Source organism: Electrona antarctica, assembly GCF_951216825.1.
Source record: "Electrona antarctica genome assembly, chromosome: 23".
Classification (NCBI taxonomy): Eukaryota; Metazoa; Chordata; class Actinopteri; order Myctophiformes; family Myctophidae; genus Electrona; species Electrona antarctica.
Window position 1 is genome coordinate 11,164,750 of NC_136804.1, and position 27,077 is coordinate 11,191,826.

Consider the following 27,077-nt stretch of genomic DNA (forward strand, 5'->3'; position numbering starts at 1 on the left):
CCTAATAGCTACTGTATAGACTATAGACTAGAGTATAACCTTGACTATGAAAGACAGAAGGAGATTATAAAGAGGTCATGGGTTGCTCTTGCCCTCTTCTATCCTGCTCTGTACTTCCTGTGGTTTCAGAGGCTGGTGATGGACTTTCCAGATCTAACCCACCAGTGGGTCTCCCCCCAAAATCTCACAACACCCCTTAGCCCCACTTTACCGCCCCTTAAAAGCCATTGTTGTCTAAAGAGCCACTTTAAAATACAGATGGAGATGAATACCATTCGTTCAAACGATTCAATGTCGACAGATGTTTTTTCCAGGTGTTTTTGAACGTGTGTTTTCATGAGACGACGTGGACATTTATGAAGACAAGTCACTGGAACATCTCAACCATAAAAAAACAGTTCTTTAATGTTCAATACAAAAACAAGGCAAAGGTTATTTCAAAACATGACGTGGCCTGCTGTACCGTGGGTCCGTGGTGGCAGTGGCACATGCATGGATTGCAGGATTTTCTTTTTTAAATAGACGATTTATAAGCTCACAAGCTTAAAAAATAAAAATAAAAAAAAAGGACAAATCTTGTCAGTTTCTGTTATGGGGGTCAAAGTCATTCCAGTTGGGGGTCAGGGGCCAAACGCACAACAATGTGGGGTCCTTGATGTGAAAATGTTTGAAAACCACTGACATACAGTATAGGATTGGGATCCTTTGGGATTTGAACATGGTCCGTAACTCTGAGTGTACACATGGAACCAAACGGATGCTTACAGGCAGTGTTGATTTCGTCGACTAATACTATGACAAAGAAATCAGACCCGTCTGAAGTTGAGTGGTGCTGTACTGTACTTGTGCTGTACATACTGTACTGTACTGTACTGTACAAGCCCTCCTCCCTGGCCTGTGTGTGCGTCTGTGTGTGTGTTAGGCTGCACAACAGTGACACTTGGTGGTGAACAAACGCTATAACGCTATTTCCATGCTCGGACCCAGCCAGGGACACACACTGCTGTCTATAGGAGTGGCTAGCACAACTCAAAAATGTTCGTCGAATACCTTTTTTCAATGACAAAAACGAAATAGAAAAAAATGAAAACTAAGCTATGATGAATAAAACTAAGCCTAAATATATTGACAATTTTGTAACAAATACAAACTAGACTAAAATGTTAGGAAGGGACTAGCGGAAAAGAGATCCAGTGTTAGTGATTTTACACTTGGTTGCATGCTCAAAATAGCCAATCAGTCAGTCAACACTGCTTACGGGTCCATTTGGTTCCGTTTGTACACTCTGAGTTATGGTGGTCCATGGCATGCAATTAACCCATTCAGGCCTGACGTCGAAATTAAAAAAAAAAGTTTTCTAAATCATGACAATTTTCGGAAAGATTTGAGGCACATTTTAACGATTTTTCAAAAATAGCAGATCTACAAGTTCATAGCGTGCCACTCGGTGGCGCGCTATGAGCTTGTAGATCTGCTATTTTTCAATAGCTAAATTATAACAATGTTTAAAACACCAAAAGGGGTTCCCGCCCCAAAATGGGTTAATGGTTAATGTGGTTAAACGCTAACGTGACATGGATGCGTTCCAGGTCTCAATGGATTAAAACCACCAGTATCGTAATTGTACAGCAGACGTGAAGTCCACATACCAGCTCTGACAGTGTGATTAAAAAAAGGTTCCGGAGTCCGACTCCTCAATGTTGGATCTGGATCCAAACCAAACTGACATAGATAATGAAATGATCCACTATAATACAAAATAAAAATAAATCTAACAGCACGGGATTATAACGCCACAGATGAACTTTGTAGTCTATAAAGTGCTCTTCATAATAAGGGGTTCACTGCTTGCTGTGCAGTTGTTCCACTGGGACAGGGACGTTTCACACCGACCACGGCATAACACCTCGGAGACAGCACTGGGTCAAAGAGTTGCACCACCGCAGAGAATCCAATGTCCTCCTGTGAGAGAGAGAGACACGCACACACACACACACACACACACACACACACACACACACACACACACACACACACACACACACACACACACACACACACACACACACACACACACACACACACACACACACACACACACACACACACACACACACACACACACACACACACACACACACACACTCAAAACATTGTTTCTCCCGCTGCTTGGTCTGCAGCACTAGAGTTGTTCCGATGCCGATGCCAGTCGGAAGAGCTGCCGATACTACCTGAATTGCTGGTATCAGTGAGTAAGGCCGTCTATATGCCATTCCGATCCCACGTCATTTATCACATTATACACACATTACTTTATATACATTTCATTTTTACAGTCGCACGGTCGCATGCAGACGTCATCCCCCTCCAGAGACATGTCTCACAGGCTAACCAATGACATTCACGTGTTTCATTTCATAATATCCTTATTGAGGAAGTCCATTTCATATACAATATAATCACATGTAATCAAGAACATCAAAGCCAGCAGCTCTTACATATCTCATCATCACAATCAATCAGCCTATACAGATTAGCTTGTTATGTTTGGCCGCTGCACCTAGCATAGCGTGTTCAATTCCTTGTCAACTGTAGTTTCACCGACACCAACACTCAAGATGGTCTGAATAATAAAACCAATATGGTGCTTCATGCCCCCCCCCCCCCCTTCTCCCCACACTAAGACCCAATCCCCCCCCCCCCCCCCCCCCCTCATGTTCACAAGTTCGTCATCGAGAGAAACTGCTTTCAAATTCCCTTCAACGCTCTGTGCAAGCAAATCACTGAGAACTAAGTCAGTGCGTTGTGTGAAAGAGGGAAGTGTCGTATAATCTCACTGTGACTTCAAAGGTTGAACGTTTTTAACCAACGGAGCCCAAATCTAAACCTTAATATAAAGTAACTAGTACCTAAGTACATTTACTCAAGTACTGCACTTCAGTCAGACAACTCTTAAGAGTGAATTTAGAATATATATTTATTGAGCATAATTGAGCATAGATATATGAAGCATAGATTGGCGTCAGGGCTCTGTTCATTCCCTGTAACATTAACATTTTAGTTAAATTATAAGCCAAGTAGAATTACAGGGAATGAATAAAACGGGGTGCATACTCAGAGCCTGTATACAGGTGGATGCTGGGGAGGCGGTGGGATTTGCAGGAGAGAAGCCAGGAATGAGCAGGTAGGCAGATTTAATAGCCGCGCTGATCGGGTAAAGAGTGCATGAGACTAGTCACCTGATCAGGTAGGCACGCTCACGAGTTGCCTGCCTGAACTAGCTCCGCAGGCTTCGCATCATTTATTCTACTTAAGTACACTTCCGAGTACGTTTTTACTTACTTACTTACGTATTTCCAATTTTCAATACTTTTACTTCTACTCCAATACATCGAAGATGCAAATATTGTAGCCTACTTCTTAATCCACTACAATTATTTGAAAACTTTACTAGATTGTAGATTTATATTTGTATTACCAAACATACATTAACTACTTAAGCTCTAGCCTCTATACATTTCGGCTATTTGAAAATAGCAGATTATAGATCGGCTATTTTCAAAAGATCTTTCATACATTTGTAATGTGAAATGGGACATTCTGCTTTTACCTTTGATACTTTAAGTATATTTTGATGCCAATACTTTTGTACACAGGACTTCTATTCTCACGCCACTGACCTTTAATAAATCTGACATAATTTGGCCGATAAAAAAAAAAAACCCTTCTAAATCATGACAGTTTTCAGTGGTTCTCAAACTATTTCATGTCAAGGACCCAAAAATTATATGTAATTGGCCGCCGACCCTCATCTGAATAAATGTCGAGGGAGTAAGGGCCGATTCATACTCCCCCCCCCCGAACCTCAAATTACGTCACATTGTAGGCTCTACAGAGCCGAACCGACTTTTATTCGGCTCTAAAATAGGAGTATGAATCGGCCCTAAGTGACCCAGGGGATGAGCCAGTGATGTCAGGACTTCGGCAACCTGGGAACTCATCGACAATTATTATTATTATTTTTAAAATTTTCCTCTGGGGGCACCACCCACTTCCAGACCAGATCTTAGCCGTTCACTCTACTTCTTAGCGCTCCACTTAATTCCGGCCGCACGCGTCGTTTGTTTACATTGATTCCTAACATTCCTAACTCTACAGTTTACACGGTGTAACCGACAGATTCAGCCACAGAGTTTTGGATCTGTCTTGAGAGATTAGGACTTCAGTACATCGGTCCACAATGCACACACCGTCTTTCTACAACATGCACTACCTTTCTCTTCCTCTCTATCACACACATGGATATACTATACCTGTATGTACACGCACGCACGCGGCACGCATGGACACACACACACACACACACACACGCTAATAACCCTAATGTGACCACACTAATAATCACCTGCTCTTTCAGGTAGCAGAGACGATCCAGAATAATTAAACCTTCGATGCAGGGAGCCAGTCTCACCTTCAGCTGTACAAGAAAACACGAGACGGAGGAAAGACAGTATGAGCAGAATGCTATTTAACAGAAAGAAGGTAGGATCAGGATGTCCGCACACCTTTCTTAAAACCCTTGGGCTGCCACTCCCCCAAAAAGCCCTTTTGTGACATATATTCATATTTTTAATTCATCATTTTAATGCCAAAAGAAAAATCCGCGATTTACACACTATATCTCATTCTGACGGGGCAAGACTATAGTATTGGGACAATCAGACCTGATGGTGGCGGTAACGTCACCATTGTGCCGACTCTGACCAAAAGGAGCGAGTGAACGATGACCACATCCGGTTAGGATCAAAATATCCGGTAGTAGCTTTGCTAGTGTGCCACAATGAAAGATGTCCGGAATGCTAAGCTATCATCGTCTTTTTCATAACTAAGTCAAATTAAGCTCTAATCAAGCCCAAAACATCGCATTTTACGCAGCGATGCATGCGCAATCATGCGCGTGCGTGATCGACCATGCACGCGCGGATTTCTGAAATGCCCTTGAACAAGGCATCAACCACTACGATGAAATGTGTTCTATGAGCAGGGCCTGGCTGGAAACAAGTTCTTGAGCTTAGCCCAGATACCCTGGGTAAATATAGATTTCATTTCATTTCATTTCATTTCATTTCATTTCACGTTAGCCAAATTAGCCAAAAAATGCTAAATTTTGCTACATTAAGGTCCCGATTAGGCTCCCGATTGACAGCCCGTCAATTCCGTCAACGGTAGGTCTGGATTTATTGATTAAATCCATCAATTCCGTCAACGGGAGTCTAAGGGTTAAGTTTTAAGCATATTTTGATTATCGCAATAATTTTTTGGGCATAAATAACCGACATATGACATTTTGGCCATATCGTGCAGCCCTAGTAGTGGGTGGTCTACACTTTCAGTCCATGAAGTACATTTTAACACCACAATTAGTGGTCTGAGCTGAATTCCACTGATCACTTTATTTCTAATACACTCTGATGATCACTCCTGTATTCCTACACGGCTGGCTTTAATAATCTCTTCTAATGACCTGCAATTCGATCGTATTAAACATATCAAGCGGAGAAAAGCAGTTTATACAAAGTAGAGCTCATTACAAGTTATTGTAGCTGCTGCGTAAATCTAAACCCAGGTTAAGTGCAATTTAATAACCATTTTCACCACAGAATAATGATGACCTAAACTGGCCCGGTTTCCCAAAGGAACATGGTGTATGGTTAGGCCTCAGGCCTCAGGCCTACCATTGCGTGTGCGGCCTAGAGGGCATCTGAGCATGTGCAACACCATACCTTTTACACCTTTTTTCTTTTGGGAAACCGGGCCATTGTCTATTCATGGTTTTTCATTCACAGACAGCAGTAACATAACACTGGGAACACTCACCATATTAAAAGCGTGCATCTCAGCCATTCTTGGTGTGTATCTGTCATAGTAATCCTGAATGTCACTGTCACAAAGCTAGAGAGAGAGACAGCGGGAGGGGTGTAAAGGTAAATACATGGGCTTAGTAGTAAAAACACAGCTGACTTCAGTGTTTCTAATCCAACACCAGCAGAATCTGGTTCATATGCAGTCTAAAACAGTTCCATCCCTTGATTCTGATTGGCTGGTTTCCGATTAGTAGACGTACTAAAAGAGACTATAATCTTCCCCTTAGATTAGTTTACATCAATCACAGCCAGGTGCGTGATCTGTTTCAGCCAGGAGGACGTTTCTCTTCCTGGTAGGCGGGAACTACTTTCTTTATTAAGAACTGTTTTAATTGGGATCTGTCTACGATTTCCATGTTGCCTTATTTGTAACCGTTTTAGAAAAGCAAGCCATGGCTGATTTTTTTTACACATAATGTTCCTATTTTAATCACAATACACGTATACATCATGACAATATGGCATATTAGGAGTACTAGTAGTAGTGGTTGTCAGATGTTTTATTTACAAAGACCCCCTTAACACTAAGGGCAGTATTATGCGTGTCTTAAGTACCAGGTCTTATTACTTAACTTAAGACCTGGAGGCGTGGTCAATGCTGTTTGGCCACTCAGAATAGCCAAATGGCATTGATCACGCCTCCAGGTCTTAAGTTAAGTAATAAGACCTGGTACTTAAGACACGCATAATACTGCCCTGAGAGTGTACAAATGGAAACATTTGGTTCCTTTTAGACCAACGTGACTCTTAACCGATGCCGCCACCTGGTGGCTAAACTCAGACCAGTTGTCCAGTTGCCAGAAAACTGCAATAGAAAGGCCCTCTTTAATGCCTGCTCATTGAGCCTAGTTGAATCGGAAATGATTGTGTGGTGCACAGAGCTTCAGTCCACAGCGTCATCTCAAGATGTAAACATTGTTTTTCTACGCACAAGGTCGGATTAAAGTTTTATTAAGCTGTAAACATACATGTAGTCCATTATCTCAAACTGAACCCGTAAAGATGCTTTAGATCGCGTGTGTGCGCGTGTACGAGGATGATTTTGGATATACACCATGGCTAGCCACGGATGCTAAAAACAGATAATGAAAGGTAAATAAAATACTATAAATTCTGGATTAAATGACATTAAAGAAACCTGAGATTTCCCGTTTGGCACACAAGGGTACAAGCAATAAACCAGAGGAATTGCGGGTTCTGCATAGATTGGGTTAATGGAAAAATAAACGTACAAATGCCACACTATGGATTACAGGACTTTACCACCACTTTTTTGAATATCGAAAAAGTGGTAACTGTATTTTTCCTGTCGATTAAGGAAGGTGCTACTGGTCCTGACCTTTGACCCGTCCAGCTCTAGTCTGTGTAGAGCTCTTTGAACGTAGTCTACAAAAGATGTGGCCTTGGAGTAGACGTTCCCCACCCGCTTCTCACTGTGGAGGCACGCAACACACACACACACACACACACACACACACACACACACACACACACACACACACACACACACACACACACACACACACACATACACATACACATACACACACACGCACACACACGCACACACAAGTTAGGTTATAGACGACTGACTGACCGTTTATGTTGCATCAGGATCCACAACATTTTCTAGTTTTCATGTGGTCTCACAGTTTCATGCCTGTGAGTGTCATGACTCCAACGATGGTGTTATTTATTTATTTTTTAAAACCCTACATTTTTATGTTGCTGTTGGTTGTCATGGCTGCCGGCCATACTGCATAGCTGCTGGCTTTCGTTACGTCTCCAGACTGGGATTTACGTTTCTAAGATGTACAGGTTTTTGGGTGTGTCGTATTCTCCAAAGATGATGACACAATCTCCCACCATGCATGATGCAACAGCACATACAGTTACTGCAGGGGTTCTCAACCCGTGGGTCGCGACCCCTCGGGGGGTCGCCAAATTAGTTTGGGGGGTCCCCAAATTATTTTCCAAAAAAAAAAAAAAAATGATTTTTTTTTTAAATTTTATTTTCACGATTTTTCAAAAATAGCAGACCTACAAGCTCGTAGCGCGCCACTCGGTGGCGCGCTATGAGCTTGTAGATCTGCTATTTTTAAATAGCTAAATTAATATAATATAATAACAATGCTTAAAACACCAAAAGGGGTTCCCGCCCAAAATGGTTTAAGGTTATTGTAGCAGTCAATTTATATTGGGGGTCGGGAGGGGGCGGGGCGGGGGTCCCGAGACGTTGCCAAAGCATTTTCGGGGGTCCCCGGCCAAAAACGTTGAGAACCCCTGGTATACACATTGGACACTTTGGGCTCAAGCGCTGGTTTTAATTTCCCATACAGATCACTGACATTCCGGTCCTTCTCCCCCCCCTCGTCAGCATACAGTATATGTGTACTGTAGCTCTCCATTATAGGCAAAGGCTGAATGAATGAATGCCACGTGACGTGGCTGCAATCTTTCTGTTAAAAGCTGTGCACAACGTGTGTTCAGCCTACCGTTGGTCTCTGTGCTCTTGCCCCGAAATACAAACATCTTTGTCTCTATGATAGTTGCAGAGTAGTCTCTCAAGACAGACTGTTGGGGGTCGCTGTTTTCCCGAATATTTGACGATGGGATTCTCAGATTCATGGCAGAGTAACGTGATGAAGCACTAGGGTTGTTCCAGCAGCCGATACCGATACTGCCTAAAATTCTGGTATACACTATGTATAAGTGTATAAGTATGGCTTGTCTATGCTATTAAGATACCACGTAATTGTAAATGTAATTTCTTTTTTTTTAATTGGAATGCTTCAGTTGATGTTGCACGACTGTTTTATAACCTAACTGTGTACTATTTACATTATTATTTTACCTTACTATAATTTATAGTTGCACTAATGGGATTTAAATTGATTCCTAGATCAGTGGTTCTCAAACCTTTTTGTGCTCATTTCAAGCCATAACTCTGAGTGTACAAATGGAACCAAATGGACCCGTTTGTACTGTTGCATTTGTACAGTGTCAGACAGACAGTGTAAGGGTAAATTACACGCTGGTATGGCATCGGATCGGTACTCGCGATATTGACCGATACGCAAGTTGCGGGTATCGAAATCGGAAAGAAAATAAACTGGTATCTACAGTATGAAACAGGTACTGGAGTGCCTCTGGTGTTAATTAAAGACCGGACCATTGTGATCACGGTGTCCAACTTGTAAGATGTCATGGAATAAAGTCAGCCATGTGTAACTAACCTCCATGCATGGGTATCTATCTATCCAGTACACAACCTTCCTCCCTGAGACACAGGCTTCGGTCATGCTTCAGCTCTGGAACAACAACAGTCCCAGAGACATCATCGTGGGGCTTGAACAATCTTTTGGGTGTTGACATCCAACGCACAACAAAGCACATCGTCACATGACCGGCCCTGTGCTAATGCTCCCCCCCAGATGTATGCTGATGATATCTTCAATCAGCACAGATGTGAGGCCGAAGCGTGTCGTGCAAATTGAGCGCCAGCGCAACCTCAGCCCAGGCAGGCTCTGTCTGGAAATATTCCCCCCCCGTCCCCCGTCCTCCCACTAGACACCAGACAGACAGTCTATTCACCAATGTTGGCAACACATTTTCAGGATGATGGGACTGATGGTGCTAAAAAGTTGTAGTACAGCTTTCCAGATACTGGCATCGTAATGTACTGCATTTATATAGCGCTGTTCTCGAAAAACGCTTTACAATGAATGTACTTCACATTCACACACCGATGGGGGAGGACCAAGGGGCCAGTGAGGCTATTCAACGTTGAAGCTCTCCTCCCTAGTGGTAGGAGGAGGGACTACAGGCGGACCCGTGGATTCATGACCGGGAAACCCCGTGCAGCTGGGCTTTAATATTGAGCGCTCGGTTGCACTTCCGCATTTGACCACCAAAATTTGGTGGTCAAATGCGGAAGTAGACGTTCTGAGACGGTACTTCCGGCAGTCTTCCGGGTGCTTCAAAACGCCACTGAGCAACTTCCACTGACATGAATAGCTGGGGGGGCGGAGCTTCGCGCCAGTTCAGTCTCTATCCTTTTATATACTCTATGGGGAGGACACGTTGTGCAAGTCACAAACCACCGGGAGCAGTTCGGTTGTCCAGTGTCTTGCTCAAGGACACTTCGACATAATAGCCAGGCGGAGCCAGGAATCAAACCTGGAATGTGTAGGGATGGAGCTCGATAAACGATACCCGAAACCATTCCGATAACAAGCTTGTTGAGTACGCGTTACCATGACATGTTTAGACAAGAGGCGAAAGTGTCTAAAAGTGTATCGATACCTGCCAACCAGCGCTGTCTGGGTAAACAAAATGAGGTTTTAAAGTGACTGTACACACTTTAATATTATTTTATTGGTAAAAAGGTCAATTGCCTTCCGTCTGTTAGAAAGGTTCTGTATAGAGCGTTGCAGTCCCGCCTCCTACCCTGGACCAGGAAATTAAACCCAATGCATTTTCCTCAGACATTTCTTAAAGTATTTATTTAAAGACGGTTACGCTGCGGACAAAGCCAACTCGAGTCGTGACAACTCATGACAACACAAACAATATTTTGGACCAAACAAATAATTACAAAGAAGAAAAACAACAAAAAAAGTGTTGTAACCTGCAGTATAATACAGGGGTTCTCAACCCGTGGGTCGCGACCCCTCGGGGGGTCGCCAAATTATTTTGGGGGGTCCCCAAAATATTTTCCAAAAAAAAAAATAATAAAAAAAGATGTTTTTTTAAATTTTATTTTCACGATTTTTCAAAAATAGCAGACCTACAAGCTCGTAGCGCTCGGTGGCGCGCTATGAGCTTGTAGATCTGCTATTTTTAAATAGCTAAATTATAACAATGCTTAAAACACCAAAAGGGGTTCCCGCCCAAAATGGTTTAAGGTTATTGTAGCAGTCAATTTATATTGGGGGTCGGGAGGGGGCGGGGCGGGGGTCCCGAGACATTGCCAAAGCATTTCCGGGGGTCCCCGGCCAAAAACGTTGAGAACCCCTGGTATAATATACTGTATGCTGACACATATTATGTGTACTGTAGCTCTCCATTATAGGCAAAGGCTGAATGAATGAATGCCACGTGACGTGGCTGCAATCTTTCTGTTAAAAGCTGTGCACAACGTGTGTTCAGCCTACCGTTGGTCTCTGTGCTCTTGCCCCGAAATACAAACATCTTTGTCTCTATGATAGTTGCAGAGTAGTCTCTCAAGACAGACTGTTGGGGGTCGCTGTTTTCCCGAATATTTGACGATGGGATTCTCAGATTCATGGCAGAGTAACGTGATGAAGCACTAGGGTTGTTCCAGCAGCCGATACCGATACTGCCTAAAATTCTGGTATACACTATGTATCGCTCAGTATGGCTTGTCTATGCTATTAAGATACCACGTAATTGTAAATGTAATTTACAGTAATGATTTTTTTTTTTTTTAAATTGGAATGCTTCAGTTGATGTTGCACGACTGTTTTATAACCTAACTGTGTACTATTTACATTATTATTTTACCTTACTATAATTTATAGTTGCACTAATGGCATTTAAATTGATTCCTAGATCAGTGGTTCTCAAACCTTTTTGTGCTCATTTCAAGCCATAACTCTGAGTGTACAAATGGAACCAAATGGACCCGTTTGTACTGTTGCATTTGTACAGTGTCAGACAGACAGTGTAAGGGTAAATTACACGCTGGCATGGCATCGGATCGGTACTCGCGATATTGACCGATACGCAAGTTGCGGGTATCGAAATCGGAAAGAAAATAAACTGGTATCTACAGTATGAAACAGGTACTGGAGTGCCTCTGGTGTTAATTAAAGACCGGACCATTGTGATCACGGTGTCCAACTTGTAAGATGTCATGGAATAAAGTCAGCCATGTGTAACTAACCTCCATGCATGGGTATCTATCTATCCAGTACACAACCTTCCTCCCTGAGACACAGGCTTCGGTCATGCTTCAGCTCTGGAACAACAACAGTCCCAGAGACATCATCGTGGGGCTTGAACAATCTTTTGGGTGTTGACATCCAACGCACAACAAAGCACATCGTCACATGACCGGCCCTGTGCTAATGCTCCCCCCCAGATGTATGCTGATGATATCTTCAATCAGCACAGATGTGAGGCCGAAGCGTGTCGTGCAAATTGAGCGCCAGCGCAACCTCAGCCCAGGCAGGCTCTGTCTGGAAATATTCCCCCCCCGTCCCCCGTCCTCCCACTAGACACCAGACAGACAGTCTATTCACCAATGTTGGCAACACATTTTCAGGATGATGGGACTGATGGTGCTAAAAAGTTGTAGTACAGCTTTCCAGATACTGGCATCGTAATGTACTGCATTTATATAGCGCTGTTCTCGAAAAACGCTTTACAATGAATGTACTTCACATTCACACACCGATGGGGGAGGACCAAGGGGCCAGTGAGGCTATTCAACGTTGAAGCTCTCCTCCCTAGTGGTAGGAGGAGGGACTACAGGCGGACCCGTGGATTCATGACCGGGAAACCCCGTGCAGCTGGGCTTTAATATTGAGCGCTCGGTTGCACTTCCGCATTTGACCACCAAAATTTGGTGGTCAAATGCGGAAGTAGACGTTCTGAGACGGTACTTCCGGCAGTCTTCCGGGTGCTTCAAAACGCCACTGAGCAACTTCCACTGACATGAATAGCTGGGGGGGCGGAGCTTCGCGCCAGTTCAGTCTCTATCCTTTTATATACTCTATGGGGAGGACACGTTGTGCAAGTCACAAACCACCGGGAGCAGTTCGGTTGTCCAGTGTCTTGCTCAAGGACACTTCGACATAATAGCCAGGCGGAGCCAGGAATCAAACCTGGAATGTGTAGGGATGGAGCTCGATAAACGATACCCGAAACCATTCCGATAACAAGCTTGTTGAGTACGCGTTACCATGACATGTTTAGACAAGAGGCGAAAGTGTCTAAAAGTGTATCGATACCTGCCAACCAGCGCTGTCTGGGTAAACAAAATGAGGTTTTAAAGTGACTGTACACACTTTAATATTATTTTATTGGTAAAAAGGTCAATTGCCTTCCGTCTGTTAGAAAGGTTCTCTATAGAGCGTCGCAGTCCCGCCTCCTACCCTGGACCAGGAAATTAAACCCAATGCATTTTCCTCAGACATTTCTTAAAGTATTTATTTAAAGACGGTTACGCCGCGGACAAAGCCAACTCGAGTCGTGACAACTCATGACAACACAAACAATATTTTGGACCAAACAAATAATTACAAAGAAGAAAAACAACAAAAAAAGTGTTGTAACCTGCCGTTTTTTTCTTCTTTCTAATTATTTGTTTGGTCCAAAATATTGTTTGTGTTGTCATGAGTTGTCACAACTCGAGTTGGCTTTGTCCGCGGTGTAACCGTCTTTAAATAAATACTTTAAGAAATGTCTATGAGGAAAATGCATTGGGTTTCATTTCCTGGTCCAGGGTAGGAGGCGGGACTGCGACGCTCTATTTGAAGGCCCTAGTAAAAGATACTGGTTCGGTTCAGAATGTATTGTCTCCCGTCTTTCCACAAAATAATCCCGTTACCTTTTATGGCTTCCATAATGGTCCCTTAGAATAACATGAAGAACTGCTCTGTAGAACAAGGACTCCATCTGAATCTGCAAAAAATAACAAATGTGTCAATTGTTAAATACATTTAAATTACATTTTAAAGAGACATTATTAGTACCTTGTTATTCAGAGATATGTGTGCACTGCAGTCGTTGTGCAACATGTAATCAATCTACTGTAGCTCATGATTGCATGAATATTTATACACATTCCATAACTAATGGTCACTGGTTTCACGTATCAGCTTTGGCTTAGAGCCCTGTACGAGGCCGGCTACATTTCAAATAAATACACTTTAGTCGATCACAGCCTAGGAGAAATTAATGGACAGTATATACGACTGTGTGCATACTGTATACACAGCAAATCTATACTGTATGTATTATACAGTAAATCTAAGATGAACATGAGGAAAACGTCAGAGTTGTGCCATGTCTGCTGCCTTATTATAAGCAACTTTGGGCTTCTTCTGCTATAAAGTTGCAGGTTGCGTGTTATTTATTTTTGAATGTCGATGATGTATGCATATAATTGATGATGGGAGGCATGGACGTATTACTGTACTCACCCCTTGGCCAACTGATACTCTCTCCAAAGCCTGTGTTTCAGGAAAAGGGAAAATAATTTACCAACACACAACAACCAAGAGTAATCAAGTGCTTTTTATTGTATACAAATATTGGCTGCTGTAGATTTTAGCTATCTATAGCACATTGGTTGGCTATTCATAAATAGGAGATATACAAGCTCATAGCGCATCACTGCTATTTTCTTTTAATCGTGAACATATTTGAAAATCTTTGAAATACATATTTTTTAAAACAAATATTTTTTAACTCAAGTCGTCCCTGGAATACCATATTTCCAGATGGGGGTCGGCGGCCAAATACATATAATTCTGGGGGTCCTTGACATGAAAACATTTGAGCACCACTGATAGCAACACGTTTCAGTTTTTCGTTTGTTTCGTTTGTTAGAAGACATTTGTAGAATCGGCCTCAGGTCTAAATGGGTTAAAGATGCATTGAGGCCTTGTTATAAGTAGAATCAGCTATACCAGGGGTTCTCAACCCGTGGGTCGCGACCCCTCGGGGGGTCGCCAAAATATTTTAGGGGGTCCCCAAATTATTTTCAAAAAAATATATATATATTTTCACGATTTTTCAAAAATAGCAGACCTACAAGCTCGTAGCGCGCCACTCGGTGGCGCGCTATGAGCTTGTAGATCTGCTATTTTTCAATAGCTAAATTATAACAATGCTTAAAACACCAAAAGGGGTTCCCGCCCAAAATGGTTTAAGGTTATTGTAGCAGTCAATTTATATTGGGGGTCGGGAGGGGGCGGGGCGGGGGTCCCGAGACATTGCCAAAGCATTTCCGGGGGTCCCCGGACAAAAACGTTGAGAACCCCTGAGCTATACCATTGTTCATTGAATCAGCTGATGGTGTACACAGTGTTCTCACCAAGCATGCTGACATCCTGGCGTTTCTGCCACAGAACCAGGACTGCTCCCTGAGGTACTGACTCATCGGGAAGCCATACACACTGCTGACACCATCTGATGAGGACATGACGCACGCACGCACGCACGCACGCACGCACGCACGCACGCACGCACGCACGCACGCACGCACGCACGCACGCACGCACGCACGCACACAAAGACAAAGACAAATATTGTCGCTGTCGAGCAGAAAGCAGCTAATCTGTGTACGTTAACCTCCTAACGCCAATGGATCCTCAAACTATCGTTCAAACCACCTAACTGGAGATAGTTGTCTTGTCCATCGTTGATTAGAATGACAAAGTCAGGCGGAAAAAAGCCTAACTCTACTTGACATGACTGCCTGCCTAAATATGTCCCAAACCGCCCCCTAAGGTCTTCCACTGCTGGCCTGCTCGCTTTGCCTAAAAAAATGGCAACAAAGAATACGGGGAAGCAGCTTTTTGCTTCTACGGGCCGACGGAGTGGAACAAACTCCCACTGTACCTTCGACAGGCAGCCTCTGTAGACATTTTTAAAGCACAGCTCAAGACCCACTTCTACACTCTTGCTTTTAATTGATCTTTTAATTTTTTGTTATTCATGTCCTCACTGTATTGCATTACTGTTCTTGTTTTTTAATGTTTATGCCTTGCTTTTCTTTTCTTTTTTTCTCCATTGCTCTGTAAAGCACTTTGAGCTGCATTTCATGTCATGAAAGGTGCTATACAAATAAAGTTGTATTATTATTGAGCCGTATTTTGTATTTGGGTAAAGTGATGATACATTCAAGTATCTGACGATGTATGAAGTCATCACCATACCAACTTTGACGAGGCAGTGTCTAAAAACATGTTTTTTTTTGTTTTCATTTTCTGAAAAGTTAATATTTTGGACATCTGGCCGACAGCAGCAGAGATATAATAATCAGCTTTTTCCCCCAACATTGTTTAGATACAGAATCATCTGCTCATTAATTCATAGACTAAGGCATCATAATCAATCTACTGTAGACCTCCCTCAACGACCACATACTGTAGTACCCCCCCCCCCCCCCCATACACACACACACGCACGCACGCACACAAACACACACTGGATGTTAGTTTACGGGACGCAATCAAGTGAAGCATTCATCCCACGCAAGGCGCCAATTGAGGCCCTTCAAAACAACTCTGGACAGACTAGCGCTGTCTGATCAGCTCTCCTTCTGCTTGGCACATGGCTAGCAGATACATTTCCTTCCAACAGGCTGTTCCTCAGCTTGAAGGCTAGTGGTTCTTATGCTACTTCTTTTCACAGAGACTCATAGAGTACCAAAGTCCTGACGTCACTCCCACTAGTCACGGCGCTATTGTTTGTGTTGGAATTCCCATATAGGCACATTTCACATCACGTCATAATAAGAACTTTGATCCAAAAATAAACAAACCACTCCGGCGATTTTGTCAGGTGCTGTGTGACTCTGTGTCGTTTATGATATTGAGTTACATTTGATAATGTCTGTGTTTGGATAAAAGTATTTTCTTACTCTTTGGGTGAATTAGTATTTTACATCGTCAGTAGATGCTTCATATCCATAGGCCTATGAGTGAAATCGCTGGGGTGGTTGGTTTATTTCTAATCTCTCAAGAACAGCTTTTATCTTTTTTTTCCTCCCACTTTTTTTGCAGATAGGTTGCATTATTAGATATTAGATTATTAGGTATATTATTAGATATAGGATTATTTCTGGAACACAGTTCTTTAAATATGACACGATCTAAGATTTGTTTATGGGGATTCCAATACAAAAAATACCTCCCCCTGACCCAAGGGCATAGCGCCCTCTAGCAGCAGTGATGTCAAACTTCGGCGCTCTACAGCATGTGGGGTCCTAGACATGAAACCACTAGGTTTACAGTATCACGGAGGTGTTTACGCACTGCTAGGGTGCATGTCTGCAGTGGCCAAAGCAAGAACATCGACCTGCCCACTTCCTGTCCACACTGCTCATAAAGACGAGTGTTTTGAATGTGCTTTGCGTGCGACCGACCAAACACACGTCAAGTCCAAACTCCTAAAACATGGTGTTTATTAGGAGAAGCGGTGGCTCCTTTATGAGCTGAATTCTGCGCTGTCACTGTTACTAATTGAAAGTCCATAAACAGCAAAAAGGCTAGCACACTGAAATATGAAAACGGAGGCTCTTTGCAAAAAAACATTGTCCATTAGTAACAAAAGTGCAAAAAGTTACACCGTTTCGCTCCTCAGAACATCAACATGGTTTTGCACTTTTATAAGTAAAGGACTATTATTATCCGTTATATATTATTATTTTTGCATCTAAAGAGCCTCAGTTTTCAACTTTCAGTGTGCCAGTCTTTTTGTTGTTTATGTTTATGGCAGTGGTTCTCAACCAGTGGCCCTTGCGTCTGTTCCAGGTGGTCCCCATGCAGCTAAATGATGGAGCGTTTGTAACCAAATGGAAGCTTAGAGATCTTTAACTCTTGAGTGTAAAATTAAACCAAATGGACCCTTATAGGTCTTTAACTCTTGAGAGCGAAGAGTTAAGCATCTGCATTACTTGTAGGAGAATTGTTCGTTTTGATCAACGTTTGCCTGTTATCTACTAATGGTACCACATCAATACAGCATGGAATTGTGGGACACAATCCTATGACAACAAAATCTCTTGGGTCTGAGAGGCTAAAATCTCATCGAAATGGTGGTCTGTGGCTCAAATGGCGAATACATAATGGACCTTGAAACGACTCTTTCATTCATTCATTCTGGCCTCACACCTGTTTTCAGCCCTCTATAATAAGCCTTGAGCTTAGAGCGCAAACTTATAACTTCCCTACCTTTTTCACTGTGCAATTGTGCATGATGGTGTGAGCTGGATGTCAAATCCCAAATGGGTGTGATAAATAGTCACGTACTGCGAGAGTACCTTAATTGACAAATGAAACAGAACTATAGCATTGTTACCATATGTTCTCTCCTCCTCATAAATAATTAAACGTTTCAGCTCTTTCGGAGAGTTGGTTCCCATTTTAGGGCAAGGTAGTCGACCGCAGAAGTTTTGGCCTGCATCCCAGAATACTAAGAGTGAGGATCGAGGAGAAAAGTGTGTGTGTGCGTGTGCGTGTGCGCGCGTGTGTGTGTGTGTGTGTGTGTGTGTGTGTGTGTGTGAAGGTATACTCGACCGCAGGAGTTTTGGCCTGCATCCCAGAATACTAAGAGTGAGGATCGAGGAAAAAAATTCTAAGGGAGAAAATAGAAAGGACAAAGTTTTGTTCTTTATTTTAAAGCTACAATCTGGAGGTTTTAGGTCTCTCCCTACAGTAACTTGCAACAATGGCCAAATTACAATAAAGATGGCGGTGCACCTAGTCTGTTTCAAATGACTTTATTGTTAAAGGTAGGGTAAGTGATATTCAAAAGGTTCTTGTTAGAAGGTTTAAGCACTATATTATTCAGTAACAGGAGTACACCTGTCACTCCAGCAGGAAATACATTTTCAGGTAGGTGAGAGTGCCCATTTATCAGCTTCATTTTAACAGTTCCCCATTTTGTCTGCTCATTTCTTTGTGTCATCACTTGTTTAATCTGTATCCTGTATGAGTTCTCCATCCTGATGTGATACAATTGGTATCCTCACTATCCTGACCTTGAAATACATTTTCTGTTTAATAAAGACCTGGAGAGATGGGGGGACTGCTGTTACTGAACAGACATGCTATTAGAAATTAACATGCTCTACCAATACAGAGCTTAACATAACATTTTATTCATTAAAATACGTCCCAGACTTTAAAACAGCACTAGAACGAGGTGCATGCAAAGGGACTATTAGCTCTCCTGGAGTGTTTTCAATCAGCTGTCAATGATGTCATCAATGATGTCATGATGAGGCTCTTGGCTCCGACGGCGCATGGCCCTGGCAGCGTGAACAAACGCCACATGACAAAGGTCGCTCTACTAATAGGCCGGTGTTCATTTTGTGTGTGTGTGCATGCGACGTGCGTGCGTGCGTGTGGTAAGTTCCCCTTCGTGGCACTTCCTCACCGAGGAGCATGACCCTACTGCCACGCAGGGTAACTAACCGCGTGTGTCACAGCAGGGGACGTTCAGTAGGCCAATCAGGGGCAGGCGGGGGCGGGTCTTTGCGCAACCGTATTGCAGTTTTGAATGACGCGGTAGCAGCAGTGTGTGTGTGTGTGTGTGTGTGTGTGCGGTTACCCTGCGTGGCAGTAGGGTCATGCTCCTCGGTGAGCAGGTGGTAGCAGCAGCCCACACTGCAGACGGAGGACAGCTCCTGCTTGGCCACAAACATGCTCAGGGTGCTGGCCGCCAGGTCTCCACACGTGTGCAGTCCAACCATGACCGCATCCTGGCCAGAGGAGACATGACCCGTGACGAGCGTTATTGACGGCGACCGGTGCCACAGATTACACAGTGAAAACCGCAAACAATCTACGTCCAAGAATGCAAAACAGTACCGGCCACAGCTGTAATTTTAAGACACTTGGTGGAATTCTTAGGAGATGTATGTATCGTTGCTGTCGGGGCAGAAACCTCGTATCTCCGTATTTTAACTTTTTGTGTTTTTTGGTAAATTGACGGCCCTATCATACAACCAGTAAGACGCCCGAGGGCGAGAAGCGACCTCGCCCTAAAGGGCCGCCTGGGTGACAGCAGACTGCTGGGCGAGTGCTGGCTCTTTGGCATGGATCAACATACCGTATATATGGAATGAATTCTGTACTGGCCATATATGGAGCGTGTCTAGAGTGTACAGGGTTTGATGAGGTCAGATCAACATATGGAATGTCAGAACAGGTCAGCTCCATATATGGAGATGATCTAAGGGTGGCAGCGGGAGCAATGTCTTGAGTGTACAGGGTTTGATGAGGGCCCAACTAGGGCCGAGCCTTAATTTTCGGTCGCAATTTGCGGTCGCAATTAATACAGCGTCACACAGAAGCATCAAAAGTAGCAGGTCTACAAGTGTGAAGCGCTTCGAGCTTGTGGATCTGTTACTTTTGCTACTTTTCTATTTTAATCCTGAAAAGTAAGGGTTTTGGACATGAGTTTTCCACCCGACAGAGACAATGTGCTATTTCCACTGCTGAAGTGTGCTATGCAAGAAACCAGAATGCAAAAGTATGGAATTTCCACCGTGTCTGCAGTTTAGTTACCGTTAGGTACGGTAAAGGCATAAAGCCCCCAAAATATCTGTTAGCAGTGGCCCTTTTTTTTCACAGAGTGCCGACAGATTTATTTTAGGCTAATGTTGACATCTAGACCACTGGTTCGCTGGTTCACTCTCAGAGTTATGGGGATCCTTGATATCTAGGAATAAATAGAAATGCCATTAATACTAGTTAAAGTGCAGCTACACGTTAGTAAAGTTATAATGTAGTGCAACATCAACTGAAGCATTCATAATTAATAATTAATAATTGATGACTGTAATATGCTGTATAGCATATCATCATGTGATAAATTACATGGTATCAGAATAGCATAGACTGGCATACACACCGGTACCGACACCAGCATTTTAGGCAGTATCGACAGATTTCCCATTCTGGCATTGGTATTGGAACAGCTCTAGTAGTTTATCCTCAATTTATCGGGTCGGACACTTTCGGACGCTCTCACCTCCAGTTCGCTGATGAGCTCCCGCAGCTCCGTTTGCGGTGTGACGTAGGACGTGAGCGGAGAGAAGTGCATGCCGCCTCTGTCGGGTCGGTTCTGAGCCTTCCTCTCCAAGTTCTCCCTCTTCCTCCTCTCCCTCTCCGCGGCGCTCAGCTCGTGCACCCTGGGAGAGGTGACCTCGACTGCGTCCACAGACAGACCGCTAAGGAACGGGTCCTCCGTTTCTGTGCACGGTTGGCTGTGGTCTGCGTTCCCGTCGGCCACGGGGTGGACTTCTGACGAGGCCATCGGTGCCGATGCCGCCGCGTTGTGCTTCCCGCCCCCCGGCGATGCCATTTCCTCTTCGGCTGCGTTTTGCTCCAGATTAACGCTGTGCTCCAAGACGCCTAAAACGGTGTCTGAGGCATTGCTTCCGATCCTTACTTCTGCCAAAAAAACAGATTTTAAAAATAAATGAAAGAAGTATCTCGTGGAATCTGCTTTTTGATTGCGGCTAACACATACTGCACAATTGTTTAGTGATTCTAGGTCTGTGCAGACTGAATATAAACCTGAAATTGTAACTATGGTTGTTGGGGTATCATTAAGAAGTTATATGTATGCAAGGATTTACTACACCATATAATTGAGATTCTTTTTGGCTTTCTGAATAGAGGGTATGCGCATGCATAACGTGAATGGCAGATCGAGTGGCAAATCGAGTGGCAAAGTGAGTGACCAAGTGAATTTAATGTTGTTTAACACTAGCGCGTCGGAGCGGTCTTTTTTTGGCACAATCAATCAAATATATATTAATTACATCGATGTTTCCCCCTCTATATAAAATGACAATATATAACTAATGTCGTATTTCGTCTGAGCAATGTGCCTGGCTCTGGCAATAACGTGTGGTAGCCTATTTTATTGACTAGTCGGACAGTGTTTGCTGCGCAAGGGTATTCAATATAGCGCTCACACCGTCACTATAATTATAGTTTGGTAAACTGAAATAAAAAATAACTTGAGTTGTCCTGTCTAGTTGAAACTGCTGCCTTGAATTCGTTGGAATGTAACATTTAGAAGACAATGGCAAGCCGTCAACGGGTGCAGAGAGAGGTGTGAAGATCATTAGACAGTGGGGGAGAGAATGGCCAATCAAATAGCACGAAAAACACCGGTCAGCCTGACCGTTAGCCGTCATAGTAGTAGTGCATTTTTTTCAGACATCCTAGTGTTAAAGTTATTTAATGCAATCAAATAGGACAAGGCCAGAAAGTAGTTTTTTGCCACTCAGTAGGCGTTCCAGCATAACTTCTGGGTATGATGATGATGTCACATGCATACCCTCTATAGCGTCATCTGGTAGCCAAGTCTATGGACTTTTTTAATATTTGTTTTTGGAGCACTTTAAACAGAGTAGCAGCCAAGTCAATGGACTTTTAATGTTTGTTTTTAGAGCACTTTAACAAACAATACCAGGTGCCCCTCACTTCATTTGGTTGTATTTTGTTTTTAAATAACATTTTTATACTGTTATGAAAAATGTTTTCATGTTATGTAATGCCATTTATTTCTGTGTGGACTCCAAGGAGGAGTAGCTGCTGCTAGCGTAGTAGGTAACAGGGATCCACATTACAGTAACAGTACAGTAACAAACACTGACCAATGAGTTGGTCGGTGTGAGCTTGCCACCATTGGTGTGTGAATGTGGGAAGTGAGGATGCTGGCGTCGACTGTTCGCCGCTTCACCTCCCAATATATGAATGAATGAACCATTGTAAAGCGATTTGAGCACTTGGAAAAGCACTATATTACTCTTTTTGTCTGCCCACTCTTTCTTCTTTTTCTCCTGAAATGTACACTCTGAAGCAATATTGTCCTTTGCCCCTGTTAAGTGTTGACCTGATGCCATATGTAGTCCTGAAGAAAGCAAGGACACAGAGACACTGGAGATGGAGTCACTTGGAGGGGGGAGGGAGGGAAGAGGGGTGAAAAAAAAAAAATCCTGGGAACTGCACTTGTGTCCTATGTATGCATAGAAACGATGTTTTTGTACTGCTTTTTCCAAATAAAATAAATATTGTAAAAAAAAGGAAAAGCACTATAAAAAAATGGAATTCATTAAACACGTAACGCATCCTGACCTGAATCCGTTGGTTCGCTCCGACTCACTCCAGACGCCCTGCTGTGTCTCTGGTAGGCCCTGGAGAACCTCCTGAGCTTCCGGTTCCTCTCCTGGGCGCCGTGCGTGTTGCTGCTGGACGAGTCGATGCCGTAGACGTGGAGGCCGTACCGCAGAGACAGGAAGGAGCACAGGTAGCCCTTCCCAGAGCCCACGTCGATCACCTGACAGAGAGAGAGAGAGAGAGAGAGAGAGAGAGAGAGAGAGAGAGAGAGAGAGAGAGAGAGAGAGAGAGAGAGAGAGAGAGAGAGAGAGAGAGAGAGAGAGAGACACGTCATTCCCTTCAGTGGTGGAAATATCCAGAATTAAAAATGTAGCCTACTTGAGTCAAAGTAGGCCTACAAAAGTATTGGAATCGAAACTACTTGAGTAAAAGTACAAAAGTATTGGCATCAAAATTCACTTTAAAAGTACCAAAAGTAAAAGTACTAATCTATAGTAAGCCGCGGTGGTAAGCGAGTCAAGCGACTCATCGCTCACTCAAACACTTGTTTTTACTATAACCACCGTTTCGGTGGTCAACTTGGTTATCACCAAATAACTGGAGTATGAATATCTATACTTTCATACTACTCATGTGTAATCCCATTAGAGCCTGGGACGGTTCTAACCGACCCAGGCTCTAATGGGATTGCACATATGGTCTTCTAACCGTTAGAACAGGGGTTATTATTTTGTACTTATTCTGTCGTTTCTGTTTATATTGTTTTAAATTGCTTATTCAAATAAAGATTTCAATCAATCAATCAATTCTCAACGTTTTTGGCCGGGGACCCCCGGAAATGCTTTGGCAATGTCTCGGGACCCCCGCCCCGCCCCCTCCCGACCCCCAATATAAATTGACTGCTACAATAACCTTAAACCATTTTGGGCGGGAACCCCTTTTGGTGTTTTAAGCATTGTTATAATTTAGCTATTGAAAAATAGCAGATCTACAAGCTCATAGTGCGCCACCGAGTGGCGCGCTACGAGCTTGTAGGTCTGCTATTTTTGAAAAACCGTGAAAATAATTTGGGGACCCCCTAAAATAATTTGGCGACCCCCCGAGGGGTCGCGACCCACGGGTTGAGAACCCCTGCGTTAGAAGACCCACTGGTGCCTCTCTGGCCACCCTCCAGACACACTTTGTAGAATAATCTGGCTGGTCTCTCTACCTGGTTTACTCCGCAGCGCCGCGCCAGACATGCCACCACCTCAGACATGGACTGGACCTCATGGGACTTCTTAGAGTTCATGAACTCATCTGGCTCCAGAACGGCACCTGGTCAAGTCAACCGTGTGTTTAATATTTCACCAAAGAATGCTACTCTGGTCTGGAACTCATTCACTGCCATTGACGAATATATTCTGGCAGATCTAAAAGCTTGTAGATCGGCTAAGAGGCAAAAAATAGCAGATCATCTATTTTCACAATATTTATCTGTGGAACCGAGTCAAACAACATTGAACGTCTCAACTCCTACAGGTTCAAGTGCTTGTCACGAGAATGGTGTTCATAGAAAACGGCAAAATGAAGTATCGTTTGCTGGGGTCCCTTTAGACGAGAACAGTGTTTTCAGGAGGTGAAAATGCAACAAAGTGAAACCACCTCCCAGAGTGGAAATCTTTGAGAACGCCGTTTTATCCCTTCTCCGTGTAAACAGGCAAAACGGTGAATCCGCAAAACTTATGACATCGTGGCTCATGTTGGCTCACAGCGCATATGTTTATTACATTGATGCAGAGCCATATGTGATATAATGGAGTTCCTGAACAAGCCTTCGTTTATGTAGCCTAATGTATAAAATATATAACCATCCCGTGGCATGCGTGGCACTGCCTGCATGCTCTGGGCTGCCTGACAGCCTGTCTGTCACCTCGATGCGTTAGTAGAAAGCAGCTAGGCAGCGAGCGACGGCCACAACCACGTTGTGTTCTGGAAGCAAAACCCTGATAGGGTTGCGTGAAGGGGTTCTTCTTCTTGTACGTTGGTGACTGGTCTATTTGGCAGCCCGTTACCGCCACCTAGCGACATTATAGCGTTCTCGTGTAAAGGGTCAATAAAAAATTAGAACGCAACGGGACTTTGACGTTTTATCTGGAGATGGTCGCCGTCTAAAAGAGGCCTAAGAGCCCTCCACCTCCACCTCTGACACAGCATGCACCCTGCCATTAGCTGACCAATAGGATCTTGAATCTCATCACTGCTGTATCCTCAGATTTCTAAACGGTCTGAATTGTTGACTCCACACTCTCCTGAATATAAACACAACAGATAAACATTACAGTGCAGCCAGACATATGGAATACACACTCAAGCTCACCGATAAACAGCAATACATTCACTGTCAGCTTGGCAATTAACCTTGTGCAGTCCATTAGTCCAGTGGTTCCCAAAGTGGGGTCCGGGGACCCCTAGGGGTCCTTGAGAGAGTTCCAGGGGGTCCCCAGCTAAATGATAATTAGGAACCAAATGGACCCTTATGGGTCTGTAACTCAGAGAGCGTACAAATGGAACCAGAGTTAAATTAACTTTGATTTTACAATATAAATTGGGGTCCCAGAGATAGAAATGCCATTAAATGGGGGACTGTAGCCTAATTCAGGTCAAACCGGAGGCCCTTGAAATGAAAATGGTTGAAAATCACTGCTAGAGCTGTAAAAAATGTTCTCTTATGGGGGTCCTTGGCATATATTTTAAAATGGGGGTCCGCAGGCTAATGAGTATCATTTTGGGGGTCCTTGACGTGAAAAGGTTTGGGAACCCCTGCATTAGTCTTCTTCTTGTACCTTCCTCTGCGAGTTGTGAGACTGTGTTGGTCGCTCTGAGGGTCTGCAGGAGTCCATCTCTGCTCATGCAGACTCTGAGGCCGGGCAGAGAGAGGGACTCAGCTGCTTTCAGAAGCTCCTGAACGTCAACCAGACGCTTTGTGGTGTGGCAGAACCCATAGGTAGTGTTGGACACCTCTGTGGAATGAAAATATGCCAAAAATATATATATATTAAGAAAATCACACCTGTGTGAAGTGAGGGGCGCTCTTATCATTGTACATCCTCGACGTAACATGTCTATTTGCTCAGACAATGGGAATTTAATCTTTTTGTAGGACAAAAATAATGATTTGCTCGTCCACATGACTAAAATTCTCCATTCATTGTCAATGGGACCCTTCAAAAAACACTACGCAGGACAGCTATATTAAAATGAAAATAGTATATTACTGAATTATATACATTTATTAAATAAAATATACATTTTATAGCCTAGATATACACTTTATATGCTGTGTTGCAGGGTCAAATTTCCCTTATGATTTTTTCTTGATTATTATATGCAATGTAGTCAAATTAAATAAGAGTACAAGTGTAAAGTACCAGAAATTATAATAATAATGGTACTCAAAATTGTACACCTGAGTAAATACACTACCGTATCTGGACTTATGATGACTGGACTGACTGATATTGATATTTACCGTTTGTGTTGTGTTCTAGCGCCCCCTTGTGGTCACTCACGGCTGACAGAACCTCCTCTGGTCGTACAGACATGAACTGACTCCACACATCATGGGTGTAAAACTCTACCGTATGCGCGTTGGCGACACCTAGCGTCGCGGACAGGAACCGTTTCACTTCGTCTATGAGTCGCTGAATGTCAGCCAGGCCACGAAGGGAACATTCCATGTTACTTTATATCTCTAAAACTATAAAACGAAACATACAAGGACCGTAGGACGTGTGAACGCAGTCTTCTACACACTAGACCTGGACGCCCCAGACGTTAGTAGATGATAACGCCACAATGATTTGTTTCCTGGCAGGTCGAGGACGCCATCTTGGATGTACCGAAGTGCATTCATTTCAACGAGGAGGCATCAGTGTTGCCATGTACGCTTATTATAAGCGACCATGTTTTAGTTACGGGATAGGGTTTTTTGGGCTTGTTTCTAAAGTGTATTTTGTGCTTCATTCAGTCATTACAATATGAAAAATGTATGTATTAAAGATATATACAAAATTAAGGACCCCCCCCCCCCCCCCCCCCCATCAATTGAAAATATTTTGTGACATCCACATCTTTTTGGAAAATACCCGGATGTTATGCGGGAACGCCTACTGAGTGGTAAAAAATACTTTCTGGCCATTCCTACTTACACCTAGAAACCCCACATGTTTGCCTGAAAAGGAATCTTTGAAATGTTTCATAGTTTGAGAAATTCACAATGAGGCTCAATGGCAGATATTGGCATGTCAAAAAAATCACTTTCACCTAGAAACTC

General features: G+C 43.4%; 1 protein-coding gene across 3 annotated transcripts; it reads right to left on the reverse strand.

Annotated features, from left to right (window-relative positions):
- Positions 1 to 1,610: 1,610 nt before the first annotated feature.
- mettl25 (methyltransferase like 25) lies at positions 1,611 to 26,638 on the reverse strand. Of its 3 annotated transcripts, none has more exons than XM_079494235.1 (13): positions 26,274 to 26,638; positions 25,588 to 25,764; positions 23,973 to 24,079; positions 22,781 to 22,982; positions 20,661 to 21,079; positions 19,236 to 19,386; positions 14,992 to 15,086; positions 14,096 to 14,125; positions 13,501 to 13,574; positions 7,264 to 7,357; positions 5,878 to 5,952; positions 4,406 to 4,477; positions 1,611 to 1,962 (listed from the first exon to the last, which is right to left on the reverse strand). In XM_079494235.1, the coding sequence occupies exons 1-13, from the start codon at positions 26,479 to 26,481 to the stop codon at positions 1,828 to 1,830; spliced, it is 1,839 nt and encodes a 612-aa protein (XP_079350361.1). In that variant the 5' UTR covers positions 26,482 to 26,638; the 3' UTR covers positions 1,611 to 1,827. The 3 variants fall into 3 exon arrangements, with proteins under 3 accessions (XP_079350361.1, XP_079350362.1, XP_079350360.1); XM_079494236.1 differs by having other exon boundaries at positions 1,611 to 1,919; positions 20,661 to 21,082; XM_079494234.1 differs by having other exon boundaries at positions 20,661 to 21,082.
- Positions 26,639 to 27,077: the final 439 nt, after the last annotated feature.